This window comes from Podarcis erhardii (assembly GCF_964252035.2).
Source record: "Podarcis erhardii genome assembly, chromosome: 4".
Classification (NCBI taxonomy): domain Eukaryota; kingdom Metazoa; phylum Chordata; class Lepidosauria; order Squamata; family Lacertidae; genus Podarcis; species Podarcis erhardii.
Window position 1 is genome coordinate 67,983,610 of NC_138508.1, and position 22,908 is coordinate 68,006,517.

The 22,908-nt window shown below is 41.8% G+C and overlaps 1 protein-coding gene across 1 annotated transcript in view; it reads left to right on the forward strand.

The window, feature by feature from the left end:
* The first annotated feature begins 3,629 nt into the window (after positions 1-3,629).
* Positions 3,630-22,908, forward strand: part of LOC309340383 (uncharacterized protein) — a 56,453-nt gene continuing 37,174 nt past the window's right edge. Inside the window, exons 1-5 of the mRNA XM_081859143.1 lie at positions 3,630-3,660; positions 5,496-5,592; positions 9,570-9,664; positions 10,645-10,694; positions 14,650-14,752. Coding sequence (XP_081715269.1) covers positions 3,631-3,660; positions 5,496-5,592; positions 9,570-9,664; positions 10,645-10,694; positions 14,650-14,752 — 375 coding nt within the window. The 5' untranslated portion in view covers position 3,630. The remainder of the gene's footprint in view (positions 3,661-5,495; positions 5,593-9,569; positions 9,665-10,644; positions 10,695-14,649; positions 14,753-22,908) is intronic.

Consider the following 22,908-nt stretch of genomic DNA (forward strand, 5'->3'; position numbering starts at 1 on the left):
TCCAAGCCAACGTAGGCAAACTGTTATAAAGCAGTACATAAATAAGTGTTGCTTCTGTCTAATTGGATTAGGCTTAGGTTTAAAATTAGCTCTTCATTCTAGTTTTCCTTTTGCTATCTGTTAGAAATGAATGCATAACCTGTTTATATATGTGTGTGTTCTTGGTCCTCAGTGGATGCTTGAATTTGAACCAATGGGGTGTGGCTAAAAATTAAATATATTATTTCCCAGTATCATGGCTCAAACAAATATTGCATCTTTCCACATCCTGTGACTAGGATTGCCTCAAAACAGAAGAAAAAAAATCAGTATATTTTCAGCTGTGAAATTTTTGAGGGATGCACAGAATTCCACATTGATTCCATGTTGAGTCTCTCATTGTGCCAGTTCACAGTAGATTTGCCCGACTATGCAGGGATGCCAACTTAAATAAAATATTGTGGGGGCCCAGGTAAGTCCTGCCCCACCACGTAACTGATCACATGATGAATGGGAATGCCCATCAACTTTGTGAGGGCCCAGCCCCCTCAAATATTTTATTGTGGGGGGCCAAAGCCCCCATGGCCCTTAGGAGTTGGCACCTATGTGACTATGTCAGGAATGTGATCAGGTCTAGAAGCTTCCATGCTACTGTTCTGACTCAGAATTTGTTCTCTGCCAGGGAGTGATGGAAAACTCCATTCACTTTATGTATGTTAAGTTGTTAAATTCACATGAGCATACCCAATAAAAAAAGGTAGCAACACTAGGGAAGCACTAATTATTTCACCAGTATTCACTGGGCCTGTAGTCCTTTTGCACGCCTCATGTGCAAATGGCGAGAGACACAGAGAGATTTGTATGATGTTAATTAAAAATAAATGAGGTTTCGGTTTTGTGGAAGGTTAGTCAACCTTCATGTTGGTAAAGTGCCTTAAGGATAGTAAGCCCAACATGACAAATCAGTTTTTCTCTCAGAAATCATTTAATACTGAAAGCAGTATTAAAGATTGGAAGTGGGGCAAAAGAGTTCAAGCTGATCACCGCATTCCTTTTATGCTGCCTTGAATCCAAGTAGAAAGTGATGTTCATATTTTTTTATGCTAATGTATTTGTGTCAGACATCTGAGTAATAAACTAGAAGAACTGAACATTCTCACTGGTGAAAAACACTTCAGTATAGTACATGTCATTGGCACCAGGCAAGTTGATTACCATAACACAAAGAGACGCACAAAACATTCTGGTGGCATCTTAAAGAGTAACAGATTTGTTATGGCACAGGCCTTCATGAACTAGAGCTCATTTCATAGGATGCATGAAGCGTTAGCCTCAGATACCTTCAAGGATCCTTCATGCTTTTGATGAAGTGCATTGTAATCCACAAAAGCTCATGCCACCACAATAGATCTCACTTTTAAGGTGCCATTAGACTTTTTTTACAGTAAACACAGTAAAAATAGTGATCACTACTGGCAGCGGTGGAGCAAGCCGATCGGGCGCCTGGGGGAGCGTGCGTGCCCTGTGCCCAGGGGCGGGGCCAGCTGCCCATGGGGGCAGGGCGAGCAGGGGCAGGACGCTCCGCGGGGCCTCCAAGCAGTCTGCCTGCCTCCTCCCACTCAACTGCCCTACAGCTGAGGGGGAGGCGGGGTGGGGGGCGCGGACCGTTTGGGGCAGTGCAGAGCCTGCAGGTGCCCAAGCCTCCACATCACTCCCAGGAAAGACACATGGCTTGGCCGTGCTGCAGGCTCTGCGTTGAGTGCTGCCTGGCATTTTGTCACCCCCCTCAGTGGTGACAGCCAGGGTGCACCACCCCTACTGCACCCTCCCTCCGCCCCTGACTACTGGACTTCTGTTTGGAAGGGGAGAGCAGACAAAATATAGTGCTGCTTCATGGACCATTTAACAGACATTAATAAAAAGTTTACTGCATCTCTCAGGTGATATAATATGTTCATTCTTTCACCATGCTCAGTTTATAAACATGGACTAGAAAAGTGCATCCAATGGAACAGGACCTTAGACATGTTTGAAGCACAGCTTTATAGTTTGCTGCTGCTAGTTCAGTGTTTGCAGCTGACAAAACATCAGGGTGAGTGAAACAACAGAGCTATAAGAGGGGACGCAGCACCCATTAATTATAGCAACATCTCAGGCTAATAGGGGCACAGTGAGGTTACTGTGGGCTCAAAGCCAAATAGTTGGATGCAGTGGGGTTCTTGTGACAATGATAGCATAAATGGTGAGTTTTATTCAGACATATTATATATGAAAAGATGAAGGATACATGTAGGGAATGAATAAATTTATCTTGGACAAAAGTGATGCTGAAAGGCAATTTTATAGCTATAAATGGGAAGAGGGGTATTTGTGAAGCATAAACATTTTTATTCATTTTGTTTCAAAATGTGGTTGCCATAGTTTCAGTCAAGGCATCTATGGATCCGTAACTCTGTGATACAGTTATCACAACTACGGTAGTGAGTTTTTCTTTTGTTTTTTGTTTTTTAAAAATGAGATGTTGTTCAACATTTTCTTTGAGCTCTTACTGGAGAGCCAAACACATTTTTCCTTGGCCATTTCATGGAAAAGTTCATGTCTCTATGTCCTATTGATGAAGAAAGAGGATCTATGTATTTTTTATTTCACCTCCTTGTCAAAGGGAATACAAGATTTCCCCTCTCAAAATAGTAATAAAAAAAATCTTTGAACACAGTGAAGTGAAAAACAAGCCAATAAAAGTGAATGATTTTAGGGAATATAAAGCAAGCGTCACTGAACACACACATTGTTACCTCTGCTAAAGTGGTTGCTGGCATTATTGGAAATATAGATTTCTCCCTTTTTTAAAAGAAGAAAGAATTAAATGTTTGGGCAGAGAACACATTAAAAGTCCCTTGCTATTGCTCATTTCCTGGTGGAACAAGATGAACCTAAAACTTTCATCTCTGACACACCCCCCCCCAGACATCCATATTGTATATATAAAGTAATTAAATCAAATTTGATGCCAGTCAAATACTGGCAGATGGAATAGAATGGAAATGCTTGCATTTTAGCTTTTTTATTTTTCATAGTAGCAAGATAGGGCTTGGGGGAGATAGTGTGTCACAATGGGACATGTGCAGAGGGAATGTTTTATTTGCAAGAGTCAGATAAAAAAGGCACAAGAAAAAGCAAGACACCTTGAAAACAGGTTCTTTGGCTGCAAACATTCTCTTTTCCTAGGCATTTGATAAGATTAGCAGCAGCATTTTAACGCCCATTGCTCCTAATACGCACATTTTGCAAGCACCATGCATTGTTTTGTAATCATATAATGTGTTATGGTATGCTACTGTCATGAACATATACATTTTTGCATTCATATATATTCCGCTAATATATAACTTATGTACACATTATCTGGTTGTGTCGTAAAACAGTTGTGCGCTGCTTTGCTATATTTTGAGAAAGGCAGTATAGAAATCTTTTAACAAATAGGTAAGTCCACTGTAGTGCAAACCAACCAATCCTTGATGCAGGAAGGCATATCCTTCTAGCTGTTGCTCCCATGGGTTACTTTGGGCAGATGCATAGCTCCAGGATCTATTTCTCAATTCCACAGGCTGGCCTTGGAACATGTGAAGTAATAGCAGTGTGTCCCACTCCATGCATATGCAAAATGCTCTTCTCTCACTGGTAAGTGTAACCTGCTTTTCACTGTTATGTGGACCCTGTGGACCCATGTTAAAATGTATTATTTCCAGGTAGGCATCAGTCTCAGCATCCCTCATTTTAGAAATCAAATATTGCTTCCATCGCTGTTGCATTATATTTATTTGTCTAGCAACAATATTTATCCCCTGCCTTTTGATGAGCTGCCAAGGCAACTCACAATACAATTTTAAACAGCAATTACATACAACAATCAGGAACACTAAAACAGCAGAAAAGGCAGAATAAAAGAGCAATGCAGAACCCAATGGGAAAGTTTAAAAGCCATTGAAGTATGAGCACACAAAAAAAGTTTGAAACAAAATAGTGATGGAGCCAAGCAAATGGGCCTGGGAACTCTTTGAAATCTTTCTTGACATGGTTGTTAGAACAAAGGATGAACTTTCAGATACTCAAAAACCTAACCTTTTTCTAGAGGTTCAAGGAGTGGTCGTGTTTAATTTTTTAAAAATACACAACAAATAATTTCAGTATGAAATATGCTAGTGTAAGGCAAACTATAAGACATGGGGTATTTTATTGTGCTGTTTCCTTGCTTATATTCAGTTCTGGGCACTACTACTAGGGTTACAATGGGATAACCTTTCTATAGGAACTAGTCTAGAAGAGTTTAGAAAGCATTTGGTAGAAATTGACATATTTTCCCCTTTAAGCTCTGGACTGTAGTTTGAGTAAGCAGCAGTGCTGGATTTATGTATAGGCTAAATAGGCTGAAGCCTCACAAGTGGAGTAGCCTAGGGCCTCTCTTCATCTAAATCTGACCCTGCCCAGGAATACTTATATGCTTTACTTTGACGCTAGGGGGCTGTTTGGGCTGTTGAATCAAGATCAATCCAAATCAAAATACAGTGGACACTCGGGTTGCGAATGTGATCCATGTGGGAGGCACATTCACAACCTGCAGCATTTTCAACCTGCGGCCTGCGCGTCTGCGCACGCACGGGTTGGGATTCGGCACTTCTGTGTATGCGCAAAGTGCAATTTAACGCTTCTGCGCATGCGCAAGTGTCGGAACCCGAAAGTAACCGTTCCGGTACTTCCGGGTTTGGCGCAGTGCGCAACCCGAAATCACACAACCCAAAGAGTCTGTAACCCGAGGTATGACTGTAAAACCCAATACTGCTTAAAATAAAAGTATATTTTAAAAGCATTTTATCTTTGGGCAGAGATTTAACATTTTGGCCAGAGATGTATCATTTACCCATCCCCTTTATCGTCTATGCTTTTTATTGGCATGCTTTCCAATAGCAAAGGGACAAATAAAGAGAGAAAACCAGCTGCCATCTGCCCTGCCATTTACTAAAGAGAAGAAAGCAGTTTCTGTGGCTGGCAATCACAAGTTTTACTGCTTCTGGCAACATTTAGTGTGCATTGAAGAGTCTGGGCACTAGCCTGAACAATATGAAATTCATATTTGTGTGCTACATAAATTTAGTCTCATCTCATCCCAAGGCCTCAACTGTTCAACTGCGATAACACTTTTTCAACCCCAAAAAGTGACTCATATCTTTCATGTTTTCCGTAAAGTCAAGTGCTGAGTCCACTCAAAAGTCCGCACATGATGAAAGAATATCTGAGAACATGTCGGCATCACACAGCATCACCCTCTCCCCTGAAGTGCAATTGGGAAGGTAGTACTTCATTGTATGAGAGAGCCATTTTTTAAAAAAATTTAAAAATCATGTTCAGAAAAGTTGAGGGAAGAAGACTGGAGAGTGTGAAGGTTGTCAAGTCTGTGCACATTCTAGCACATCCTCTGCACCTTCTGCATCAATCATTATTTTACTATTGTCTCTCAGGTTGGGCAAACGTTAACCGAAATGATCAGCCAAGTGGGAAATTGGATTCTGAGTGTTAATAGGAGAGAGGAAGCTGTGTATCTGTTTCCTGACATACGTACGTCCTTTAATATACCTAAGGAGTCTAAGAATGCATTGAAGTGTTTCGTTTTTGTGTCCTGGCTGAATACATTTGAGCAACAAAAGTGGAAATTATTTCCTTCCTTTGTGAGCTAATGCATTACAGGAAGTGTTTGCCCTGAGAGGTCAGGAACTGCTCACAAACTTACACAGAGACGACAGACAAAGGATGGAGGCAGGAAGAGAAATATTCTCTCCATTTTTTCATTGATGCAACACTTTGTGTAGAGCAGGGATGGTGAACCTATGGTTCTCCAGATGTTGTTGGATTCCAGCTGCCATCAGTCCTAGCCAGCATGGCCCATGGTCAGGGGTGATGGGCTCAGGAATCTAACAACATTTATAAGGCTTCTTGTCTCTGAAGCGGGGCTAAGATATAAAATGCCACCGATAAGCACCATATAGATGCAATCCAGCAGCACAAACAAGTAACCATTTGCTACCCAAAGCCAAAGGCCTGCTTCATACATCTCCATTCAAACTTTACAAGCATGGGATCAAGTGGCAACTTATATGAATGAGCTATACAGTGGTACTGCGGGTTAGGTACTTAATTCGTTCCGGAGGTCCGTTCTTAACCTGAAACTGTTCTTAACCTGAAGCACCACTTTAGCAAATGGGGCCTCCCGCTGCCACCGCGAAGCCAGAGCACGATTTCTGTTCTCATCCTGAAGCAAACTTCTTAACCCGAGGTAATATTTCTGGGTTAGCGGAGTCTGTAACCTGAAGCGTATGTAACCTGAAACGTCTGTAACCCGAGGTACCACTGTAATATATCAAAAGCTACAGGTAGAACTTTTGCAGTGCTTTTCATTGGCATCAGTTCATTCACCAGCTGCAGGCCCTGAAATGTTGAGTAATGTGGAGATATGTGCACATGTGAACCAGATCTTAGAGTAGAATTTTTAACTGTTAGCCTCAGACTTTGGAAATACGACTTCTTATAAATATATCTATCTGACAAGCAGAGTCTGGTGTACAATTTCATTGTTTCAGAAAGAGTAGAAAGCAGGGACATAGCATGGGAGTGTTTCCGGGGTGATGGCCCCGGGCACATTTTTCTGGGGAGTGCTGGCAGGGCAGTGTAAGGAGGACACCACATCACTGCACCCCCTCAGGCTCCCAAAACTAGCCACACGATGCTTTAGATACTGGCCATCCTTTTTGATGCTTCATTTCTACTTGTAACTTTGAGCAAACTTTTAGAAGTGGTTAGTTAAATGCTAAAAACAGGCAGACTGACAATGGTTACTCAGAAGTAAGCCCCACTGAGTTTAATCAGAATTACTCCCAGGGGTAGGATCGAAAGACCCCCACCCAAAAGGTCACATTAGCAGATGTAATCCAAATTGAAACGGAAATCTTCTAAAGCTGTGGCTGAACCAGTGGCGAGAATCAAGTTCGACTGAGATCAGTTCCAATTTATTTAGACATAGGAAATTAGGGAAATATAGCAAACATCAGATTTACAGCACAATCCTATACAGTGGTACCTAGGGTTAAGAACTTAATTCGTTCTGGAGGTCCGTTCTTAACCTGAAACTGTTCTTAACCTGAGATACCACTTTAGCTAATGGGGCCTCCTGCTGCTGCCGCGAGATTTCTGTTCTCATCCTGAAGCAAAGTTCTTAACCCGAGGTACTACTTCCTGGTTAGCGGAGTCTGTAACCTGAAGCGTTTGTAACCCAAGGCACCACTGTAGATGTTTTCTTCCAAGTCTCATTGTGTTGAAGAGTTTAGTGTCTTTGGCACCAGACAAAACCCTTTTTGTTCTCTCAGGCTTTTAGAACCTGCGACTTTTAAATGTTTTTAAGTCCTCTGTTTTTGCAGGCTTTATATTTGTTTTTATTCCTTAGCATTTTAAAGCTATCTCTCCTGCTTGTTGTGGTTTTAGATTCCTTATTAATTCTGCTTGGATTTTTGTGTTTTTCAAAAATTGTGGTGTTCACCAGAGCTCGCCACACTTTTAGATGGTCTTTAGACGAACATGTGATTGAACAGTGCCCTTTTTTTAAATATCTGGGTGTTACATTCCAGGCTACATCTAGTTGGCTAGCCCACTTTAAGGCTGTAACCATCCTAACACGAAGAACAATTGGTGTCCTGCTTAGTTTCTTCCATACCCGGGGTGGACAATTGGTGATCCCGGCTTTAAGAGCCTTTGTTGGGAAAGTTATTCCCCAGATGTTATATGGGATAGAACTCTGGGGGTGGAACCAGAGGCTGTTGGAACGGCTTGAAATTTTGCAAAATTATTATCTTAAGAGGATTCTAGGCCTTCCTCAAGGAACCCCAGCAGCTTTCTTGAGGGTGGAGGTTGGATTACCCTCTGTATCTGCCAGGGCCCACTTAAGATTCCTACGATTTTACATCAACCTTGCAAACACTTCAAACACCTTATTGGCCAAACAAGCCTTTGTATCTCTTCAAAAGAACACCACTTGGCGTCAAAACCTATCTGAGATCCTGGTTAGATACACCCTACCGGAGTTTAATACTCTCAAACTGTGGAGCCCGGACAAAGTTCGGGAATGGATCCTGGAGAGAGACGCCCTGTTAGACATCACAAAAATACAGAACCCAGGGTCCTCCCACTGGTTTCCCTGACTGAAAACAGTCAAAACCTGCGCCAATTACTTGGCGAATATTACCAATCCCACCCTTCGGAGAGCTTTCACCATGGCCCGTTTTCAAACCATTCCTACGGCCTATCTGTCAGGCAGATATGCAAAAATCCCAGTAGAGCAGCGTATATGTCCTTGTCATATGAGAACCAAAGAGGATGTCACACATTACATGCTGTATTGTCCCATCTATTCGGCCTTCAGGGATGCGATGTTACAAACTATTCCCAAATCAATAGTCAACTCTGAGGACCAAGTAAAGTTTTTACTGGTGGACGCTGATCCACGGATTTCTCACGTGGTAGCGGTCTTTGTGGTGAAGGCCATGAAAACTAGGGTATGGTTCCTGGATGAAATGGTGAGGTCCCTCCCATTGCTCTCCTAACCTGCTGCTGTATCTTCTTTCCTGTATGGTGGGGTTTTTTGGGTAGTTTCCTTTGCTGGGACAGCATGGCATGAATTTTAGCTTATTTTTATAATTTTACTGTTTATCTTTTTAATAATGTTTTATGGTATTTTGTGTAAAGGCATGGACCTCACAAATTTAATAAACTTTGAACTTTGAACTTTGTGTTTTTGTGTTTTAATATTTTTCTCCTTTGGTACAGAGTGCATTTCCTGCTGGGTATCTGAACAAGTTGAGTGAATAAAGTAATGAATAAAACACACATTTGAACCTATGATTGCATTTCCCTGCACATTTACTTGGGAGTAGGTTCTAGCTAATTCAGTGGGATTTACTTTGAGGAAAGATGTACAGGATCAGGCTGCGTAACACAGCAAGCAAAACAGTCTGTTTAGCTGGAGCTTTGTATTAAATCAACAAAAGCAATTGGAATAATTTTCCTTCTACTAACTAATCTTATCATTAAACGCTGCCTTTTCATAGGTTGTTTAAGCCAGGCAAACAATTCCTTAGTTTATGTGTTTGATAAAAACTATTTTATCAACCTAGTTCATTATTAAACAGGATTTGGGGAACATGTCCTGAATTGCAGGATCACCTCACAGTTGGACCATCTAAACTCCACCCTTCTGTGTGTGTGTGTGTGTGTGTGTGTGTGTGAAGTATAAACTAATGTTTAATAATTTAAACCTATACAAATTAGCACTAATGAATACAGTGCAAACAATGTATTTTCATTGGATCGTGGTGTGTGGTCAGCAAGTGGCTCATTGTGGTTTCAACATATGTCCTAATAAAGTGCCCGTACACATATGAAGATTGAACACATTAGGTAGCTGTGCTTGCAGGTTAGATTTATGTTTGTGTAATTCTTCCCATGTGGCATATCTAATCCTTTGCTTTTTTTTACCCTGTTGCTAAAAGTTGACTTGTCCCTCTACAAACTTAAGGGCTCCTTCCATTCATGGAGGGAACCAGGATCGAGTGGAAGTTTCCCACTGGAGGAGGAAGCTATCAAGGTACTTCCAGGCGCATGTTTATTGTGGGATCAGTGCTTCTTAAGCATGCAAGTTTCTTGAAGTATTCAGCCGACATCAATGACATCCAAATGCCAGCCCACATTCCCCCCACCTAAAGATATAGAAGCCTTCTTTTTTCCTGGCCTCCCAATATCTGCCTGTTCAGGCTGCAGTCTCAGGTACTCTTACTTGACACATAAATCTCAAACTGTAATCAGGTGTTCTATTTCATCATACAATCATCACCTGAGAGAAAACAGTGTGGCCGAGGCACTAGCTCCATCAGGGAGTAGAAGGGATATGTTCTGCAGTGGGAAGCCTTTTCTACTGATGTAGGCTCTCCATCCACTGTAGAGGCCTGATTTCCAGGGTTGTAAGTTGCCCACGCATGGTGCCTACACAGGTACAAAAGCTTCTTCACTGCAGAAGTTATCCTTCGAAATCATGGAGGACAAGCAGGTGCAGATCTAATACACTTGTATTCACCCTGCCATCATGGGTTGATTTGACTCTGGAGTAGAATGCCTGAATAAGGCTATATTAGCTTGGTAAGACATGAGTAATCAGATATGGTTGAACATTGTGTGTGTGTGTGTGTGTGTGTGTGTGTGTGTGTGTGTGTGTGTTGTAGATGGTGTGTTCCCTTTCCTGATCAGCTTGTAATTACATCACCTTTGGCAAGTGATTGGCAGAGAGAGGGGAGGGGGAAAAGAGTTCCGAACTTTAGTCTGCTGACCTTGGATATCATGTGATAACATTGTACTGACATTGGACACAGAATTGTGTTGACTGCAAAACTGTGATGCAGGAGTGTGATAAAGGTACCACTCACAGATTGATCTGGCAGGAATACTGAAGGGTAAGAACAAGAGTTATCTAAAAGATTTGTATTGCTTTAATCCACAGTCTATTAAGGGGTTCATTAAAATGTTTCATAGATAAACGTTCCTTCCTAATCTTTTGGCTTGTACTCTTTCCAAATGGGGCATTCACTGCTTTGTAGTCTAGTCCTAGACCTGCTTACCTGCAGGTGGGTCTCATTAATTTCAATGGGATTTGCCTCTCCCATGAACATACATTGGACCACAGTCTTGGTCTGACGCTTATCAGTGCATGTAATGAAGGACCAAACACAATGCCTTAAGGACTTTTGAAATTAATTAAGAATGGGAAAAGAATGTACCTTAGCATCTCTTTTAAAAAGTGTAAAGTCTCGCTGAATATAGATAAGAGCTCATCGTACTAACTCACTAAACAGTTTGCATTAAAAAAAAATCATGGGAAAAGAGAAGAGAATGATTGTTTATCAAGATATCTTCCTGTCACTACCTTTTCCCAAAGTCCTAGGGCAGGTGATAAAATATACCCTTGCTTACAGAGAAGCAGTAAGAGAAGTTAAAGTGAAGAAACTCCCTTTTGGATAGAGGAGGAGGTGGTAGCAATGATTGGAGGCTCTAGCGGAATATCTTTTGGTGCTATGGATTCTGGGACTAATAGATATGGTCGCCCGTGGGAAAAAAAAAGCATTTTTAACTTCTCTTACTGCTTCCTTGTGCTCAGTAGTGTAGTACCTTGTGAACTTTTGTGGAGGGAGTTTTCGCAGGCATATCGAACTATGCTTCCTTTAATGCTCCTTGAGCATTCCTTGAGCAGGACCAGAGAGAACAGTCTGGTTTTCAGACTGCTTTATGCAGGGTTACGTTCACCCTTCGGGGCAGATATGGATTTGGGTCCACTCTCAAAAGATACATCCATCTCTGCCCCTAACATAAATTTCTTCACATTGGGCAGGAAAGTGGCTGGGCGCTGACAATAGTCTATGGATCAGGGTGAGCTGAACCCTGCATAAAGTGGTCTGGAAACCAGACTCTGCTCACCCTGATGCTGGGACTGCTCAGCTGGGAGAGCAGTAGACTCTTAATCTCTGGGTCGTGGGTTCAAGCCCCACATTGAGCAGAAGACTCCTGCATTGCAGGGGGTTGGACTAGATGACCTTCGTGGTCCCTTCCAACTCTACAGTTCTATGAACCTGCTCATAAGCATTCAAGGAAGCGTGTTTGGATATGCCTGGGTTCCTTTGGAAGGAAGAAAAGACTACAAATGCAATGAATAAATAAATAAATAAATAAATGCTAATATGCTTTCCAATAGTACTGGGCATTGTAATGTGCTTTATATATTCTTACAGCACAATTGTTTGCATGTTTACTAAGAAGTAAGTCCTATTGTGTTCAGTGGGGCATTCTCCCAGGCAACTTTGCATAAGATTGCAGCAATTTTATCTTGCAAATGAAAAACAAGGGTTTTTGCCTACTCAGGCTCTAAGTAGGGGGAAGGTTAAAAGCTAAAATAAAGAACTACATAAAGTAAACTAAAATTGGTTGCATGCCAGGAGTTATTGTCTTCAATTGTTAACCTTTGGAAGTTAATATTTATTTATTTTATAAAAAATACTTGTATACCACGATTTCTCTCTCTCTCTCTCTCTCTCTCTCTCTCTCTCTCTCTCTCTCACACACACACACACACACACACACACCAGAGCAGTGTACATCAATTATACATACACCATAAAAACCACATAAGAATTTAAAATAGATCACAAACTATTATAAAAAAGTGTTTATCTTAATAATAATATTGTCTGCATAAACTTGTGTGACCCCTGTGGCTGTCAACTTGAATTTGAATCAGAGCACCAAACTAATGATGTCAGCATGCCAAACATCTGGGAAAACTGTAAATTTACTGCAGAAATACGAATAACACCACAAGTACAGTACAGACCACCATTATTTCCAGGGCAGCCATTATATAGCTGTCAGCAAGCATGATTTCAGGCTCCATCTAATGCTATTTATCAATTTTACAATTTGGTAAAGGAAAATAATAGTACTTGCATTCATCATTGTAAGAAAGATACAAACAAAACAAATCGATAGCAACAGGATATTAACATCAACAAGAAAAAGGAATGCAAATTTCAATAAATACGTACATGCAAGATTTATTGGGAACAACAAATGTTAAGGGTGCATAGCACAACACTCCTGGACCTATTTGTCGGTAGTTTAGTAGGTTTGTTACCCAGGGGCACGTCCCTCATGTCTGCAATTTCCAAACCAATTTCCCACAAAACACTAAGTGAGATTAAGTGGTTCCTTTTGCGTGCCCAGGCGGAGACCCCCCAGCCCTGAGAGACCACCAGAAGGAATAATGACTTGTGGCAATTTGTTATGGAATTTAAAAATGGCCACAACTTTATTAAACCTTTCAGATGTAGGAAGATCTTGGCTTAGGCATTGGGCATGTGTCCCTCTCAGGCCCCAGCCAGGGAACTGGGGCTCCTCAGGGTGAATGGGATATGGGAGGGTGCACTGCAAGACTCTTGTGTATGCAGGCAGCCCACTCCATATACCCACAATGTAAGGGAGTTCACAAACAACCTTTCACTGACTCCCTTTTCACAACCCCCGCCTCCACTCAGCGCTGATAGGTTAACTGGAGTTTGGCGGGAACCCCCAATGACTAGCACAGGGAGGTGGGTCAGCCCATCCAACTGGTGAGCCCGGGTGCTGTGTGCGGTCCCACAAAGGGTGCCCACAAAAGGAGGCATTAGCGCTCATTTTTTACACACCCCAAACTATAACACCTTCCTTTGCAGGAAAAACTACTGCAGCTATTCTTCTGAGAATTCGGTAGGGTTCATTCAGGGGTGATCATGGCTGAAAATTTAATTCAGTTCTCCCCCAAATCATTTCTGTTTTCTAGGTGAATCAAGGTTTCTAGCTCCCAAGCCCCAGGATGTATTTGCTTATAATTTGGCTTATTCGACCTAGGGAAGGTTGATTTGCCTACGAAGTTCATCCACTTCAGTTAGAAAGGGGGGAAAGGTTTTAGCTGTTTTTTAAATTCCTCATAATAGTGAACAGAGTTTTGTTCTTAACAAAGCTGCTTGGGACCCAAAATACAAATCAAATCAGGCCACAGTGTGATGTGGAACCGATTGGACGGCTTCCCAAAAGTTCAGATTCAGATCTGAGCTGAATCTTATTCTTAGTGTTGCCCTAATATGCATCACTGAATCAACGTACAAAGATGTAGCATATGGAAAAGAAAAGAAGTCATTGGAAAATTGATTCTGGTAACGGAGCCCAAAGGCACTTAATGGTGGCTTGGGAACTTTACTTTCAATCAATACACTAAATACCTTTGCTAGCTTTTGTAGAAAAGGAATCTTTTGTAGAAACGGAGTCTTCTGAAAATGCATTTCTCCCCTCTCCACCAAGAATGAATAGTATGACAATCCTTTAGTTTATTTCCAGTCAGGTGAAAATATTGATTATATCACAATAAGAGCAAGTAGGTTTGTTTGCTGTGGTTAAACAGATTAACAATAATTATAAGCCTCTTCTTTCAAGATGTGCTGTAGCTGCAGAGTCACCTGAATCCAGCCCATAACATTATGGCACCAGGAACCAATACCATCCCTAGTGCGGCAGTTTTAGGTTATCTGTATTGATGACTTTAAAAATATACCCATTCCACAGCATACGCCACAATATAGGAACATAGGAAACAGTTCTATACAGTTGTACTTCGGGTTAAGAACTTAATTCATTCTGGAGGTCTGTTCTTAACCTGAAACTGTTCTTAACCTGAAGCACCACTATAGCTAATGGGGCCTCCCGCTGCTGCTGCACTGTCACGCAATTTCTGTTCTCATCCTGAAGCTAAGTTCTTAACCTGAGGTACTATTTCTGGGTTAGGGGAGTCTGTAACCTGAAGCGTATGTAACCTGAAGTGTCTGTAACCTGAGGTACCACTGTACTTAACCCAAGGTACTATTTCTGGGTTAGCGGAGTCTGTAAGCTGAAGCATATGTAACCTGAAGTGTCTGTAACCTGAGGTACCACTGTACTGTGTCCACTCCAGCCAGTACTGTCTACTGTAACTGACAGTGGCTCTTGGTTTTTTTTTGACAGGGAACAATCCTACCTGGAGATGCTGGGAGTTCAGGCTGGGCCCAAGAACAGCCACACAACATGCCATCCTTATGCCTTTTCTAATTCCATTCCAGAAACAAAGGTGCAATCACATTAAGAGTAAAAGGAATTACATCTAACCAACAGAGCCTATGGCTGATGGTGCTTTGGCTATCATAGAACAGTAGCAGCTAGTAGAGCAGCATGGGATGAGTTGTGTCGCTGACCTGGCCTCCCAACACTGTATGATGCAGCAGGGAATAAGCTCATACTCTTGTTGCTGCACTGTACCAAGCCCTTGCCCCCTCACCATCTCAGTAACCTGCAGCAACACACAGCACTGGGAAGCTGCAGCACAGTCCTGCCCCACCCGCCACTACTGCAAGATAAAATACTGTTTGTGGTGCCACAGATCAGTGGCTTCCTGGAACAGGGATGCCCAGCACTTTGCAAATGAGAAAATAGTCAATAACACCACCTATAATATGTAACAGATCTATTCTATAAATTAAGAGTCTAGTATAATGTTTAACTTTTTCCTAGAAGAAAATCTCTAGGCATTTTGTAAGAGCAGTTTCAATGAAATGATGACCAAGGAAGAGACTCAAGAGACATACTTAATGGCAGGACAGGAAATGGCGGGGGGATAGCAAAAGTATTGTAACTTTTGAACATTTTAAAATATGGTTTCAAATTTTCATTGATTTTATTGTTTTATCTTTCCGTAAACTGCTTTGAGAGGGTGTGTGTTTGTTTTTGTGGGGTTTTTTTGGGGGGGGGTTACGATCAAGCTGTGTTTAAATTTTATGAAATAAGTAAAATAATAGTTTGGGGATGAGAGAAGTACCAGTGAGTGAGATGGCTTTATGTAAATGTCCTCATGGCTCATTGAGTCTGAAAAGACTTCTGTAACATCTTGGTTCCTTTATGATCCCTTCCAGTCACCTTGACTTAGACCTCACAATGGTCCAATATTAAATATAAAACTGTTCAGGCAGCCTCTTTTGAAAACTGTACAGAGAGCAATCACGGCTATCGACTGAATCTTAAATGACAAAAATGCATAAGAACTAGAAGCTGGGCAGGCCGCAGGCTGCTACTGTTCTATGAGAGCCAAAGCACCAGGCCGGGTCTTCCTGTTATATACCTGCTGGGATTGACAAGGCATATGACCCTCACCTGAATGAATTATTCAAATTAGGCCCCAGGGTTTTTCTTACAATCCCCTTCTCAATGATTAATCAATTTTAATCTAGCATGTATCTTCTCAAAACTTTCTTATTTGTTAATTCAAGCAACTACTGCTCTCACTTCATTATAAACAGTATTTCTACCTGCAACACACTTCAGCAAACCTGCTCCTCTTCCTTTCACAGATATTTTGTTTCCATTTGCAACTGTAGCTGCCTCTGATGAGTTATCATTTAACTCTTGGGGGGGGGATTAGCATCAGACGCCATGTGCTTGGAAGTTGCCAGATCAATCAACCAACTAGAAGGGTTAATAGCACCAGTTTTCCCTATAACTTGATATTGCTGGATAGATCTGATGAACTGCAAAAGCATTTTTAGTTTGCTTTCTGTTGCCATCCTGGAACTTTTCTTTATTAGTGCCACTTTGTGTTGTACGATTCCTTGCAAATGAAGGAAAACAACTTTTCTGCTTGTATATGTTGATAATATAATTTTGGTTACTGAGAACAAACAAGATTGGGTACAGGCCTGGCCAAGACACAGGGTCCTGTGACAAAGGTAACCTGTGTGCTTGCTTGCTTAACAGCTTTAGGGAACTTCAAGGTCCCTGCTCTCCCTTCTTATGGTCTTTATATTGGACCTGGAGACTCCAATAGAGAGCATTCCATGTCAAGAATGAGGGCAAGTAGGCACCCTATCAAATGACAGGGCAGGAGCTACACGGAGCAGGGCCTTTTCACTGATGGTGCCCATTGTATGGCTCGCTCTTCCCAGACCTCCTCTCTTTTGACCTGTACTTTGGAGCTTTATAATTTAGGAAGACTTTGGAAGAACTGGTTGACAAGCCTTATCAGACACTGACATATGAGCAGATTTTATTTGCTGCTATTCTGAGCTCCTGGTACACCAGGGTTTACACCAGCATAGCAGAGTTGGCCAAGATGCCCGAAGGGATACAATTTATGAGCTTTCTCCATTATCTGCACAGCAGGGGGTGTTCAGTCACCAGTGCAAAGGCTGAGCTGAAGCGTTTCCTGCTGGTTACCTGCTTTCAGCAACAGGGGTCGCTGTTTGGTAGTACCCAATTGGTTAGCTGTCAGATTCTAGAGCTCCCTATTGGTGGCTCTTAGGTAATTCCAAAAATACAGAGTCCATTAACACAGTGTTCATTCATAAAGCAGGTACATAAATCTCCCTTGCTACACATTGGGTGTGTATTTCAGCAGTTGAACGTACAGGTTTATGGCCATGCTGTAGTGTAGTGCTTATGTGACTGTGAATAAAAAGTGGCTGGGCTCATTGTCTCGGAGTTTGGGGGGGGGGAGAGGTAACAAACCTGATTTCCAATAAGTGCCCCCTTCTTTATTTCCATAACAAGTCCTTGAGTCTATAGTCTGAATAGTGACACTAGGGACCTAGATGGTGCAGGGCTTGTCAGTCCAACCCCTGCGCAGTCTCATCAGGGCTGACCTTAAGGCAGTTGGAGCAATTTGGCCAAATTGGGCCCTGTGTGCAGCTCCTAAGGGGGCCCCAGCACCAGGGCAATGTAGATGAATTTTATTTATATCTATAAGATTTTGCAGATTTTGGCTTCAGCCATTTTGGCGGGGGACTAGCCTCTTCTTTCTTCCTCTCCCTATTGAAGTTAATGGAGAGAGCATTCTCAACATTAGTTTGAAGGTGTGGAGGTCTGCATGCATGTACCCGAGTTCATTTTAAAGGTTACCTGACATTCAGAAGACATCTTAAGGCAGCCCTGTTCAGGGAAGTTTTTAACGTGTGATATTTTACTGTATTTTTGCTTTCCATGGAAGCTGCCCAGAGTGGCTGGGGAGGCCCAGCCAGATGAGCGGGGTATAAATAATAAATAATAAATTATTATTATTATTATTATTATTATTATTATTATAATAGCAGCACCCACTTCTCATGCTTCCTGAAAGGTACAGTACTTGTGACTTAAGACCCTCTGGCTTTTTATTACATTTTGTGGTGGCACGCAGCACAAAATCTCACTACAAATAAGGGAGACACAGGGCTTTACTCCATACAGCATGCCCTGTGAATTGCAATTGCTTCTGTGAAAAATATTGGCGCAGTGATGTCTAGTAAACAAACACATGGATTCTATCTTGATAACAGACCTGGTTAGATATTGGATATATTCATTCGGCTTCTCAATGTGCCTCTTTCCAATTAATCCAGAATCCCCCAAAATTCTGGAATAATTTCAAGCATTAGTGATATACATGAGTAATAGCACTGGCTAGACTGAGTGAGGCAAATGTTAGATTTGGGGAACTCTGCAACATCGCTCTGCAACAACTCTGCCACTGCTGACATGCAGCACATCTGCTACGCCTGTTCCGAGATGCCTGCTTTCAAAATGACACAGGGGCTTTATTTATTGAGATGTTTTGCAGTTTGGTTGATCTTGTGGCCTCCAATACAGGTCGAGCTAAACAGGCACAATTTAGGTGCTCATAAAATGTAAATGTATTTAAAAATTGATGCCTGCTTCATGCAGCAGCTGGGTCTGCATGTGCCTCTTTAATGACAGAAGGCAGACACTTGGAGCTGCACATGGTCCATGGGATAATGACATTGTCTTCAGCATTGCTCCATTGCTTCGTGGTTGTTGTTGAGATCAGGGCTAACAGGGAAGATTAGGTAAAGGATAAAGAGACCCCTGACCATTAGGGAAGTTTCAGGGTCTTTTATCTCAGCATTGTAGCCATTATGCTATGCTGTCTCTTTGGTGTGTGCTACATTTTAGTCCTTGGTCATAGTACCAAGAGGTATCCGCTGCATTTACCTCTTAGATACTGAAAGCCTGCATCTAAGCAGCAGCTATGAATAATTTGCTAAGGTTCGGCGAAGAGCTGCTTAGAGCTCACTGCACCCTACCTGTAGCAGGCTCCAGATGGAGGCAGGGGGTAAGGTAAATGTCACACAGCTAGGAAGTACACAAGCCATTAATTTTACAAATTACATAAGCGACCCAACTGAGATATCTTTTGCTCGGTAGTGGGCTTTTCTAAGCAGATTTCACAGTGTCCAAAAACAAATTTCTCTACATGCTTGGAATGATTTGTCCTAGGCAGCTGATCATGGCTAGTAGCCACCAATAGCCCTCTCACCCATGAATTTGTCTATCCTCTTTGAAAACCATCCAGGTTAGTGGCTGTCACTGCCTTCTGTGGGAATGAGTGCCATAGTTTAACTGTGCACTACATGGATAAGTCCTTTCTTTTATCTTTCCTGAATCTTCCAACATTCAGCTCCATGTGTTATGAGAGAGGAAGAAAAACTTTTCTCTGTCCGATTTCTTCATGCCATGCATAATTTTATAAACTTCTATCATGTCCTCTGGGACGCGGGTGGCGCTGTGGGTTAAACCAAAGAGCCTAGGACTCGCTGATCATAAGGTCGGCGGTTTGAATCCCCGTGATGGGGTGAGCTCCCGTTGCTCGGTCCCTGCTCCTGCCAACCTAGCAGTTCAAAAGCACGTCAAAGTGCAAGTAGATAAATAGGTACCATTCTGGCGGGAAGGTAAACGACGTTTCCGTCGGCTGCTCTGGTTCGCCAGAAGTGGCTTAGTCATGCTGGCCACATGACCCGGAAGCTGTACGCTGGCTCCCTCGGCCTATAAAGTGAGATGAGTGCCGCAACCCCAGAATTGGCCACGACTGGACCTAATGGTCAGGGGTCCCTTTATCTTTACCTATCATGTCCCCTCTTACCTTTTCTCTTAATTAAAAAGTTCCAAATGCTGCAACCCTTCCTCATAAGGAAGTCACTCCATTCCTTTGATAATTTTGATAGTCCTTTTCTGAACCTTTAACAACTCTACAATATCCTTTTCGAGGTGAGCTGACGTGACCAGAACCACACACAGTATTCCGAGTGCAGTCGAGCCATAGATACATATATAACAATATTGTGATACCTGCAGTTTTATTTACAATTGGGAGGAATTGTTACTCCTCGATAATGAAAATGTTTGTGATATGTGTAAAACCTTTAGCCCTGGTAGAATATTCATACTCTCCTAGATTTAGTACAATTCATTTGTAAGACAGCCACATTACCACATCTGTCTATATTATTAACTAAAGCAGGAATTTATGTCAGGGGATCATTTGTTAATATCACAATGTCATCAGCAAATAAATTTTCTTTATGTTCCTGTTGATTTATTATGACACCCACTGTTTTTGTATCCTTGCAAATGATTTCAGCTATAAGTTCTAGTAAAACAATAAATAATAATACATTACAAACCAGGAGTTCATCAGAGTCTTCCCACCAACTGAACAAAGTGGTGATAGATCAGACCATTTCAAATTATTTTAAAGTTGTATTGAGCTACAGCTATAAAAGAATGGAGAGAGTAAAACATAGGGAACATGCAAAAGAATGAAGAGTTACTAGAATCCTCATGCATCTAAGGCCTGGTCATTCTTGCTTATCTCCTCTGCTTCCTTAGTTAGACTCCAGCTAGTGTACATAGCAAGATGTTCTTAGGTTCAGCCTCAATTCTGAGTCCATTAGAACTCTATAGTATGTTGGGGTACACATTTTAGGAAGATGGGTGGACATATGTCAGTTGCAAGATCCAAGTATTGCTACAAGATTCTACACTTCCCAGGGTTCTTTGAGGGAAGCCATGGCTTGGTATGATACTGTTTTATCTGTATTGAGCAGATGGGGCCTGAGAATACACTGCTGCTTTTCGTTTCTGAATTTTCACCAAGCAATTAAGTTTTTTAAAGGGAAAGACGCTTGGGCTTGGGTTTCCTTCCCACAATGGAACATCGAATAGTAGAGGTAATGTAGTCCTACCTTCTGCCAGTGCAAGGAAGATTCTGCTTAATAACATCCTGATTGGCAGTTCAGGATCAGGCAATGTACAGAATACAGCCCAGAGAAGAAGAAGCACAGACAAAGTATGGATTTTCTTAGTCAGGTCTCTCCAAACATTATGAGTGCTTAGCTGTATTTCTCAAATACTTCTCAGGGTTTTTTTCATGTGGAGTTAGTGCTATAAATTAAAAGATCTGTTTGCTTAATGAAAGTTTTGTTCTTGATGTGTTCACATCTGGGTTTCATTCTGTGTCAATATGTCTGGCAGAAAATCAAGGCTAACTCTTCAACAGGAAGGTCCAGAAACACCAGCAACAACCCAAGAAAGAACAGCAGTCTGCGCAGACCATGGCTGTGCTCCCAGGAGCTACTTTAGGTGAACCCAAAACCCAGCAGAATGTTTGACATTCTCCCTCTTTAGAGAAGTGGATCCGCATATCATAGCAGAAACTGCTTGTGAAAATATCCAGTCAAGGAGTGGTGTGCAGCATGCAGTGATGCAGTTTGAGAAAGAACTTGTCACAATAAAGAACGTGTGGAAGTTGTCGCAAAGTAGAACTTTGTGTGCAGGCATATATATAAGTGCCATTTTGAACCACAAGGTCAGAGTATAAGTGAGAATCAGGTTAGGGACATATGTGCTGCAGCAAATCCAATGGCAAAGAACCCAGAATATCTCTGGGCTCAGATCACAGGGAGAGTCAGAGCACAGGAACAAGAGCCTTATTGTTGTGAACAGGAGTTTTCAGCTCTGACAAATATGAAAGGTCAGAAAAGAGAAAGGCTTCTTTGTGATGATGAGGAAACGAGAGTTTGTTTGTCTCAAATTAGACCTAATATAAATGAGATTATATACCTAAGGTACATATGTAAGAGGCTTGTTTATAATTATATTCTGGGAATGATTCAAGTTCTTATATGGTTGCATTGTTTTATACTTTCTGGATGTCTCATGATCATATTATAAAGTAATTGTGTTCTATGTTATAAATCAAGCATTGCTAGGAGTTGGGTTTTTTTTCTGTTTTCCAATGTATTTCTTATCAATAAAAAATTCAGTGCGGCATGAGCAAATTTTCATTTTGAAAGCGTGGGAGAAAACCGTTTGAGAACTGCTGGTCTAGTCTGATGGAAAAAAGTCACTTCCATTAAGTCAGGACCCTGGACAGGTCACAGCCAAGGGGAGCTGTTGTCTCAGCAGCATGCTGAGGCCTTTTGAGGCACTGTGAAGGCTGGTTGGGCTGGACCTGTTGTTAATCCAACCCCATTTGAGGAGCTGTTTCTTAAAAGGTCATTGCCCACTTCTGCAGTCACTGACTCCAGTGGCCTGGGGGTTGTAAGAACTGCACCAGACAACATCAATTCCACAGGATGAGAAACCAAAAGCTAGTGACACACAGTGCCTTTGATTTTAGCATCTAGAATAACAGATGCTAGAAGCATTGTGTATGATTTGCATGATCCATGCAAAGTTAATTGATTGGAGAGTTGAACATGTTCCAAACTTTCTCTCATTGAAGTCCACATGACTTGGTTGGACCGAATGCAATAGCTGGGGCCCAGAAAACCTCTTGCATGAGTGGAAACTCCACCCTCCCAGCTTCTGATATTTTGACTATGCCTGCTGAAGTCCCCTGTGCTACATATTCCAAACTGAGGAGACTTTTTGTGGTGGGATTTTTAAAAGTTGGCTGCACTTTGGATGTAACCCACTTGAATGTTTACATTCTGAAGCTGTCTACAACAATATGTCACTTGCTAGGGGAAGGTGATATAAGGTGATAAAAGAATGGACTACTGTTTGTTTTCCTTCCTGTGAATGTAAACAACGACACAGGACCTGGTGCTATTATTCAGCCATTAGCCAGCTATGCTTATGAACTTATGCCTGCAAAGGGACAGAAGCTGATAATGAGCTAGCAGAGACAATGGCGAGGCAATCAAATACTCAGACGTATCATAGAATATTAGAAACCAGATGTAACAGTGATAATTGCTGGGATACAGTTTATCCCTGGCTATAAAGTCTACAGAAAAAACCACATAGGTAGTAGCTGGAGATGGTGTTGCTGATATGTCAAAGAAGGCACTTAGTGCAATAACGGATTTGAACTCGCATTTTCAGAGAGCATCTTGAGGAGCTATGTCAGACAAGTGGCAAAGGGCAAGATTTTGAAGCTTAACTGATAAATTACAAATT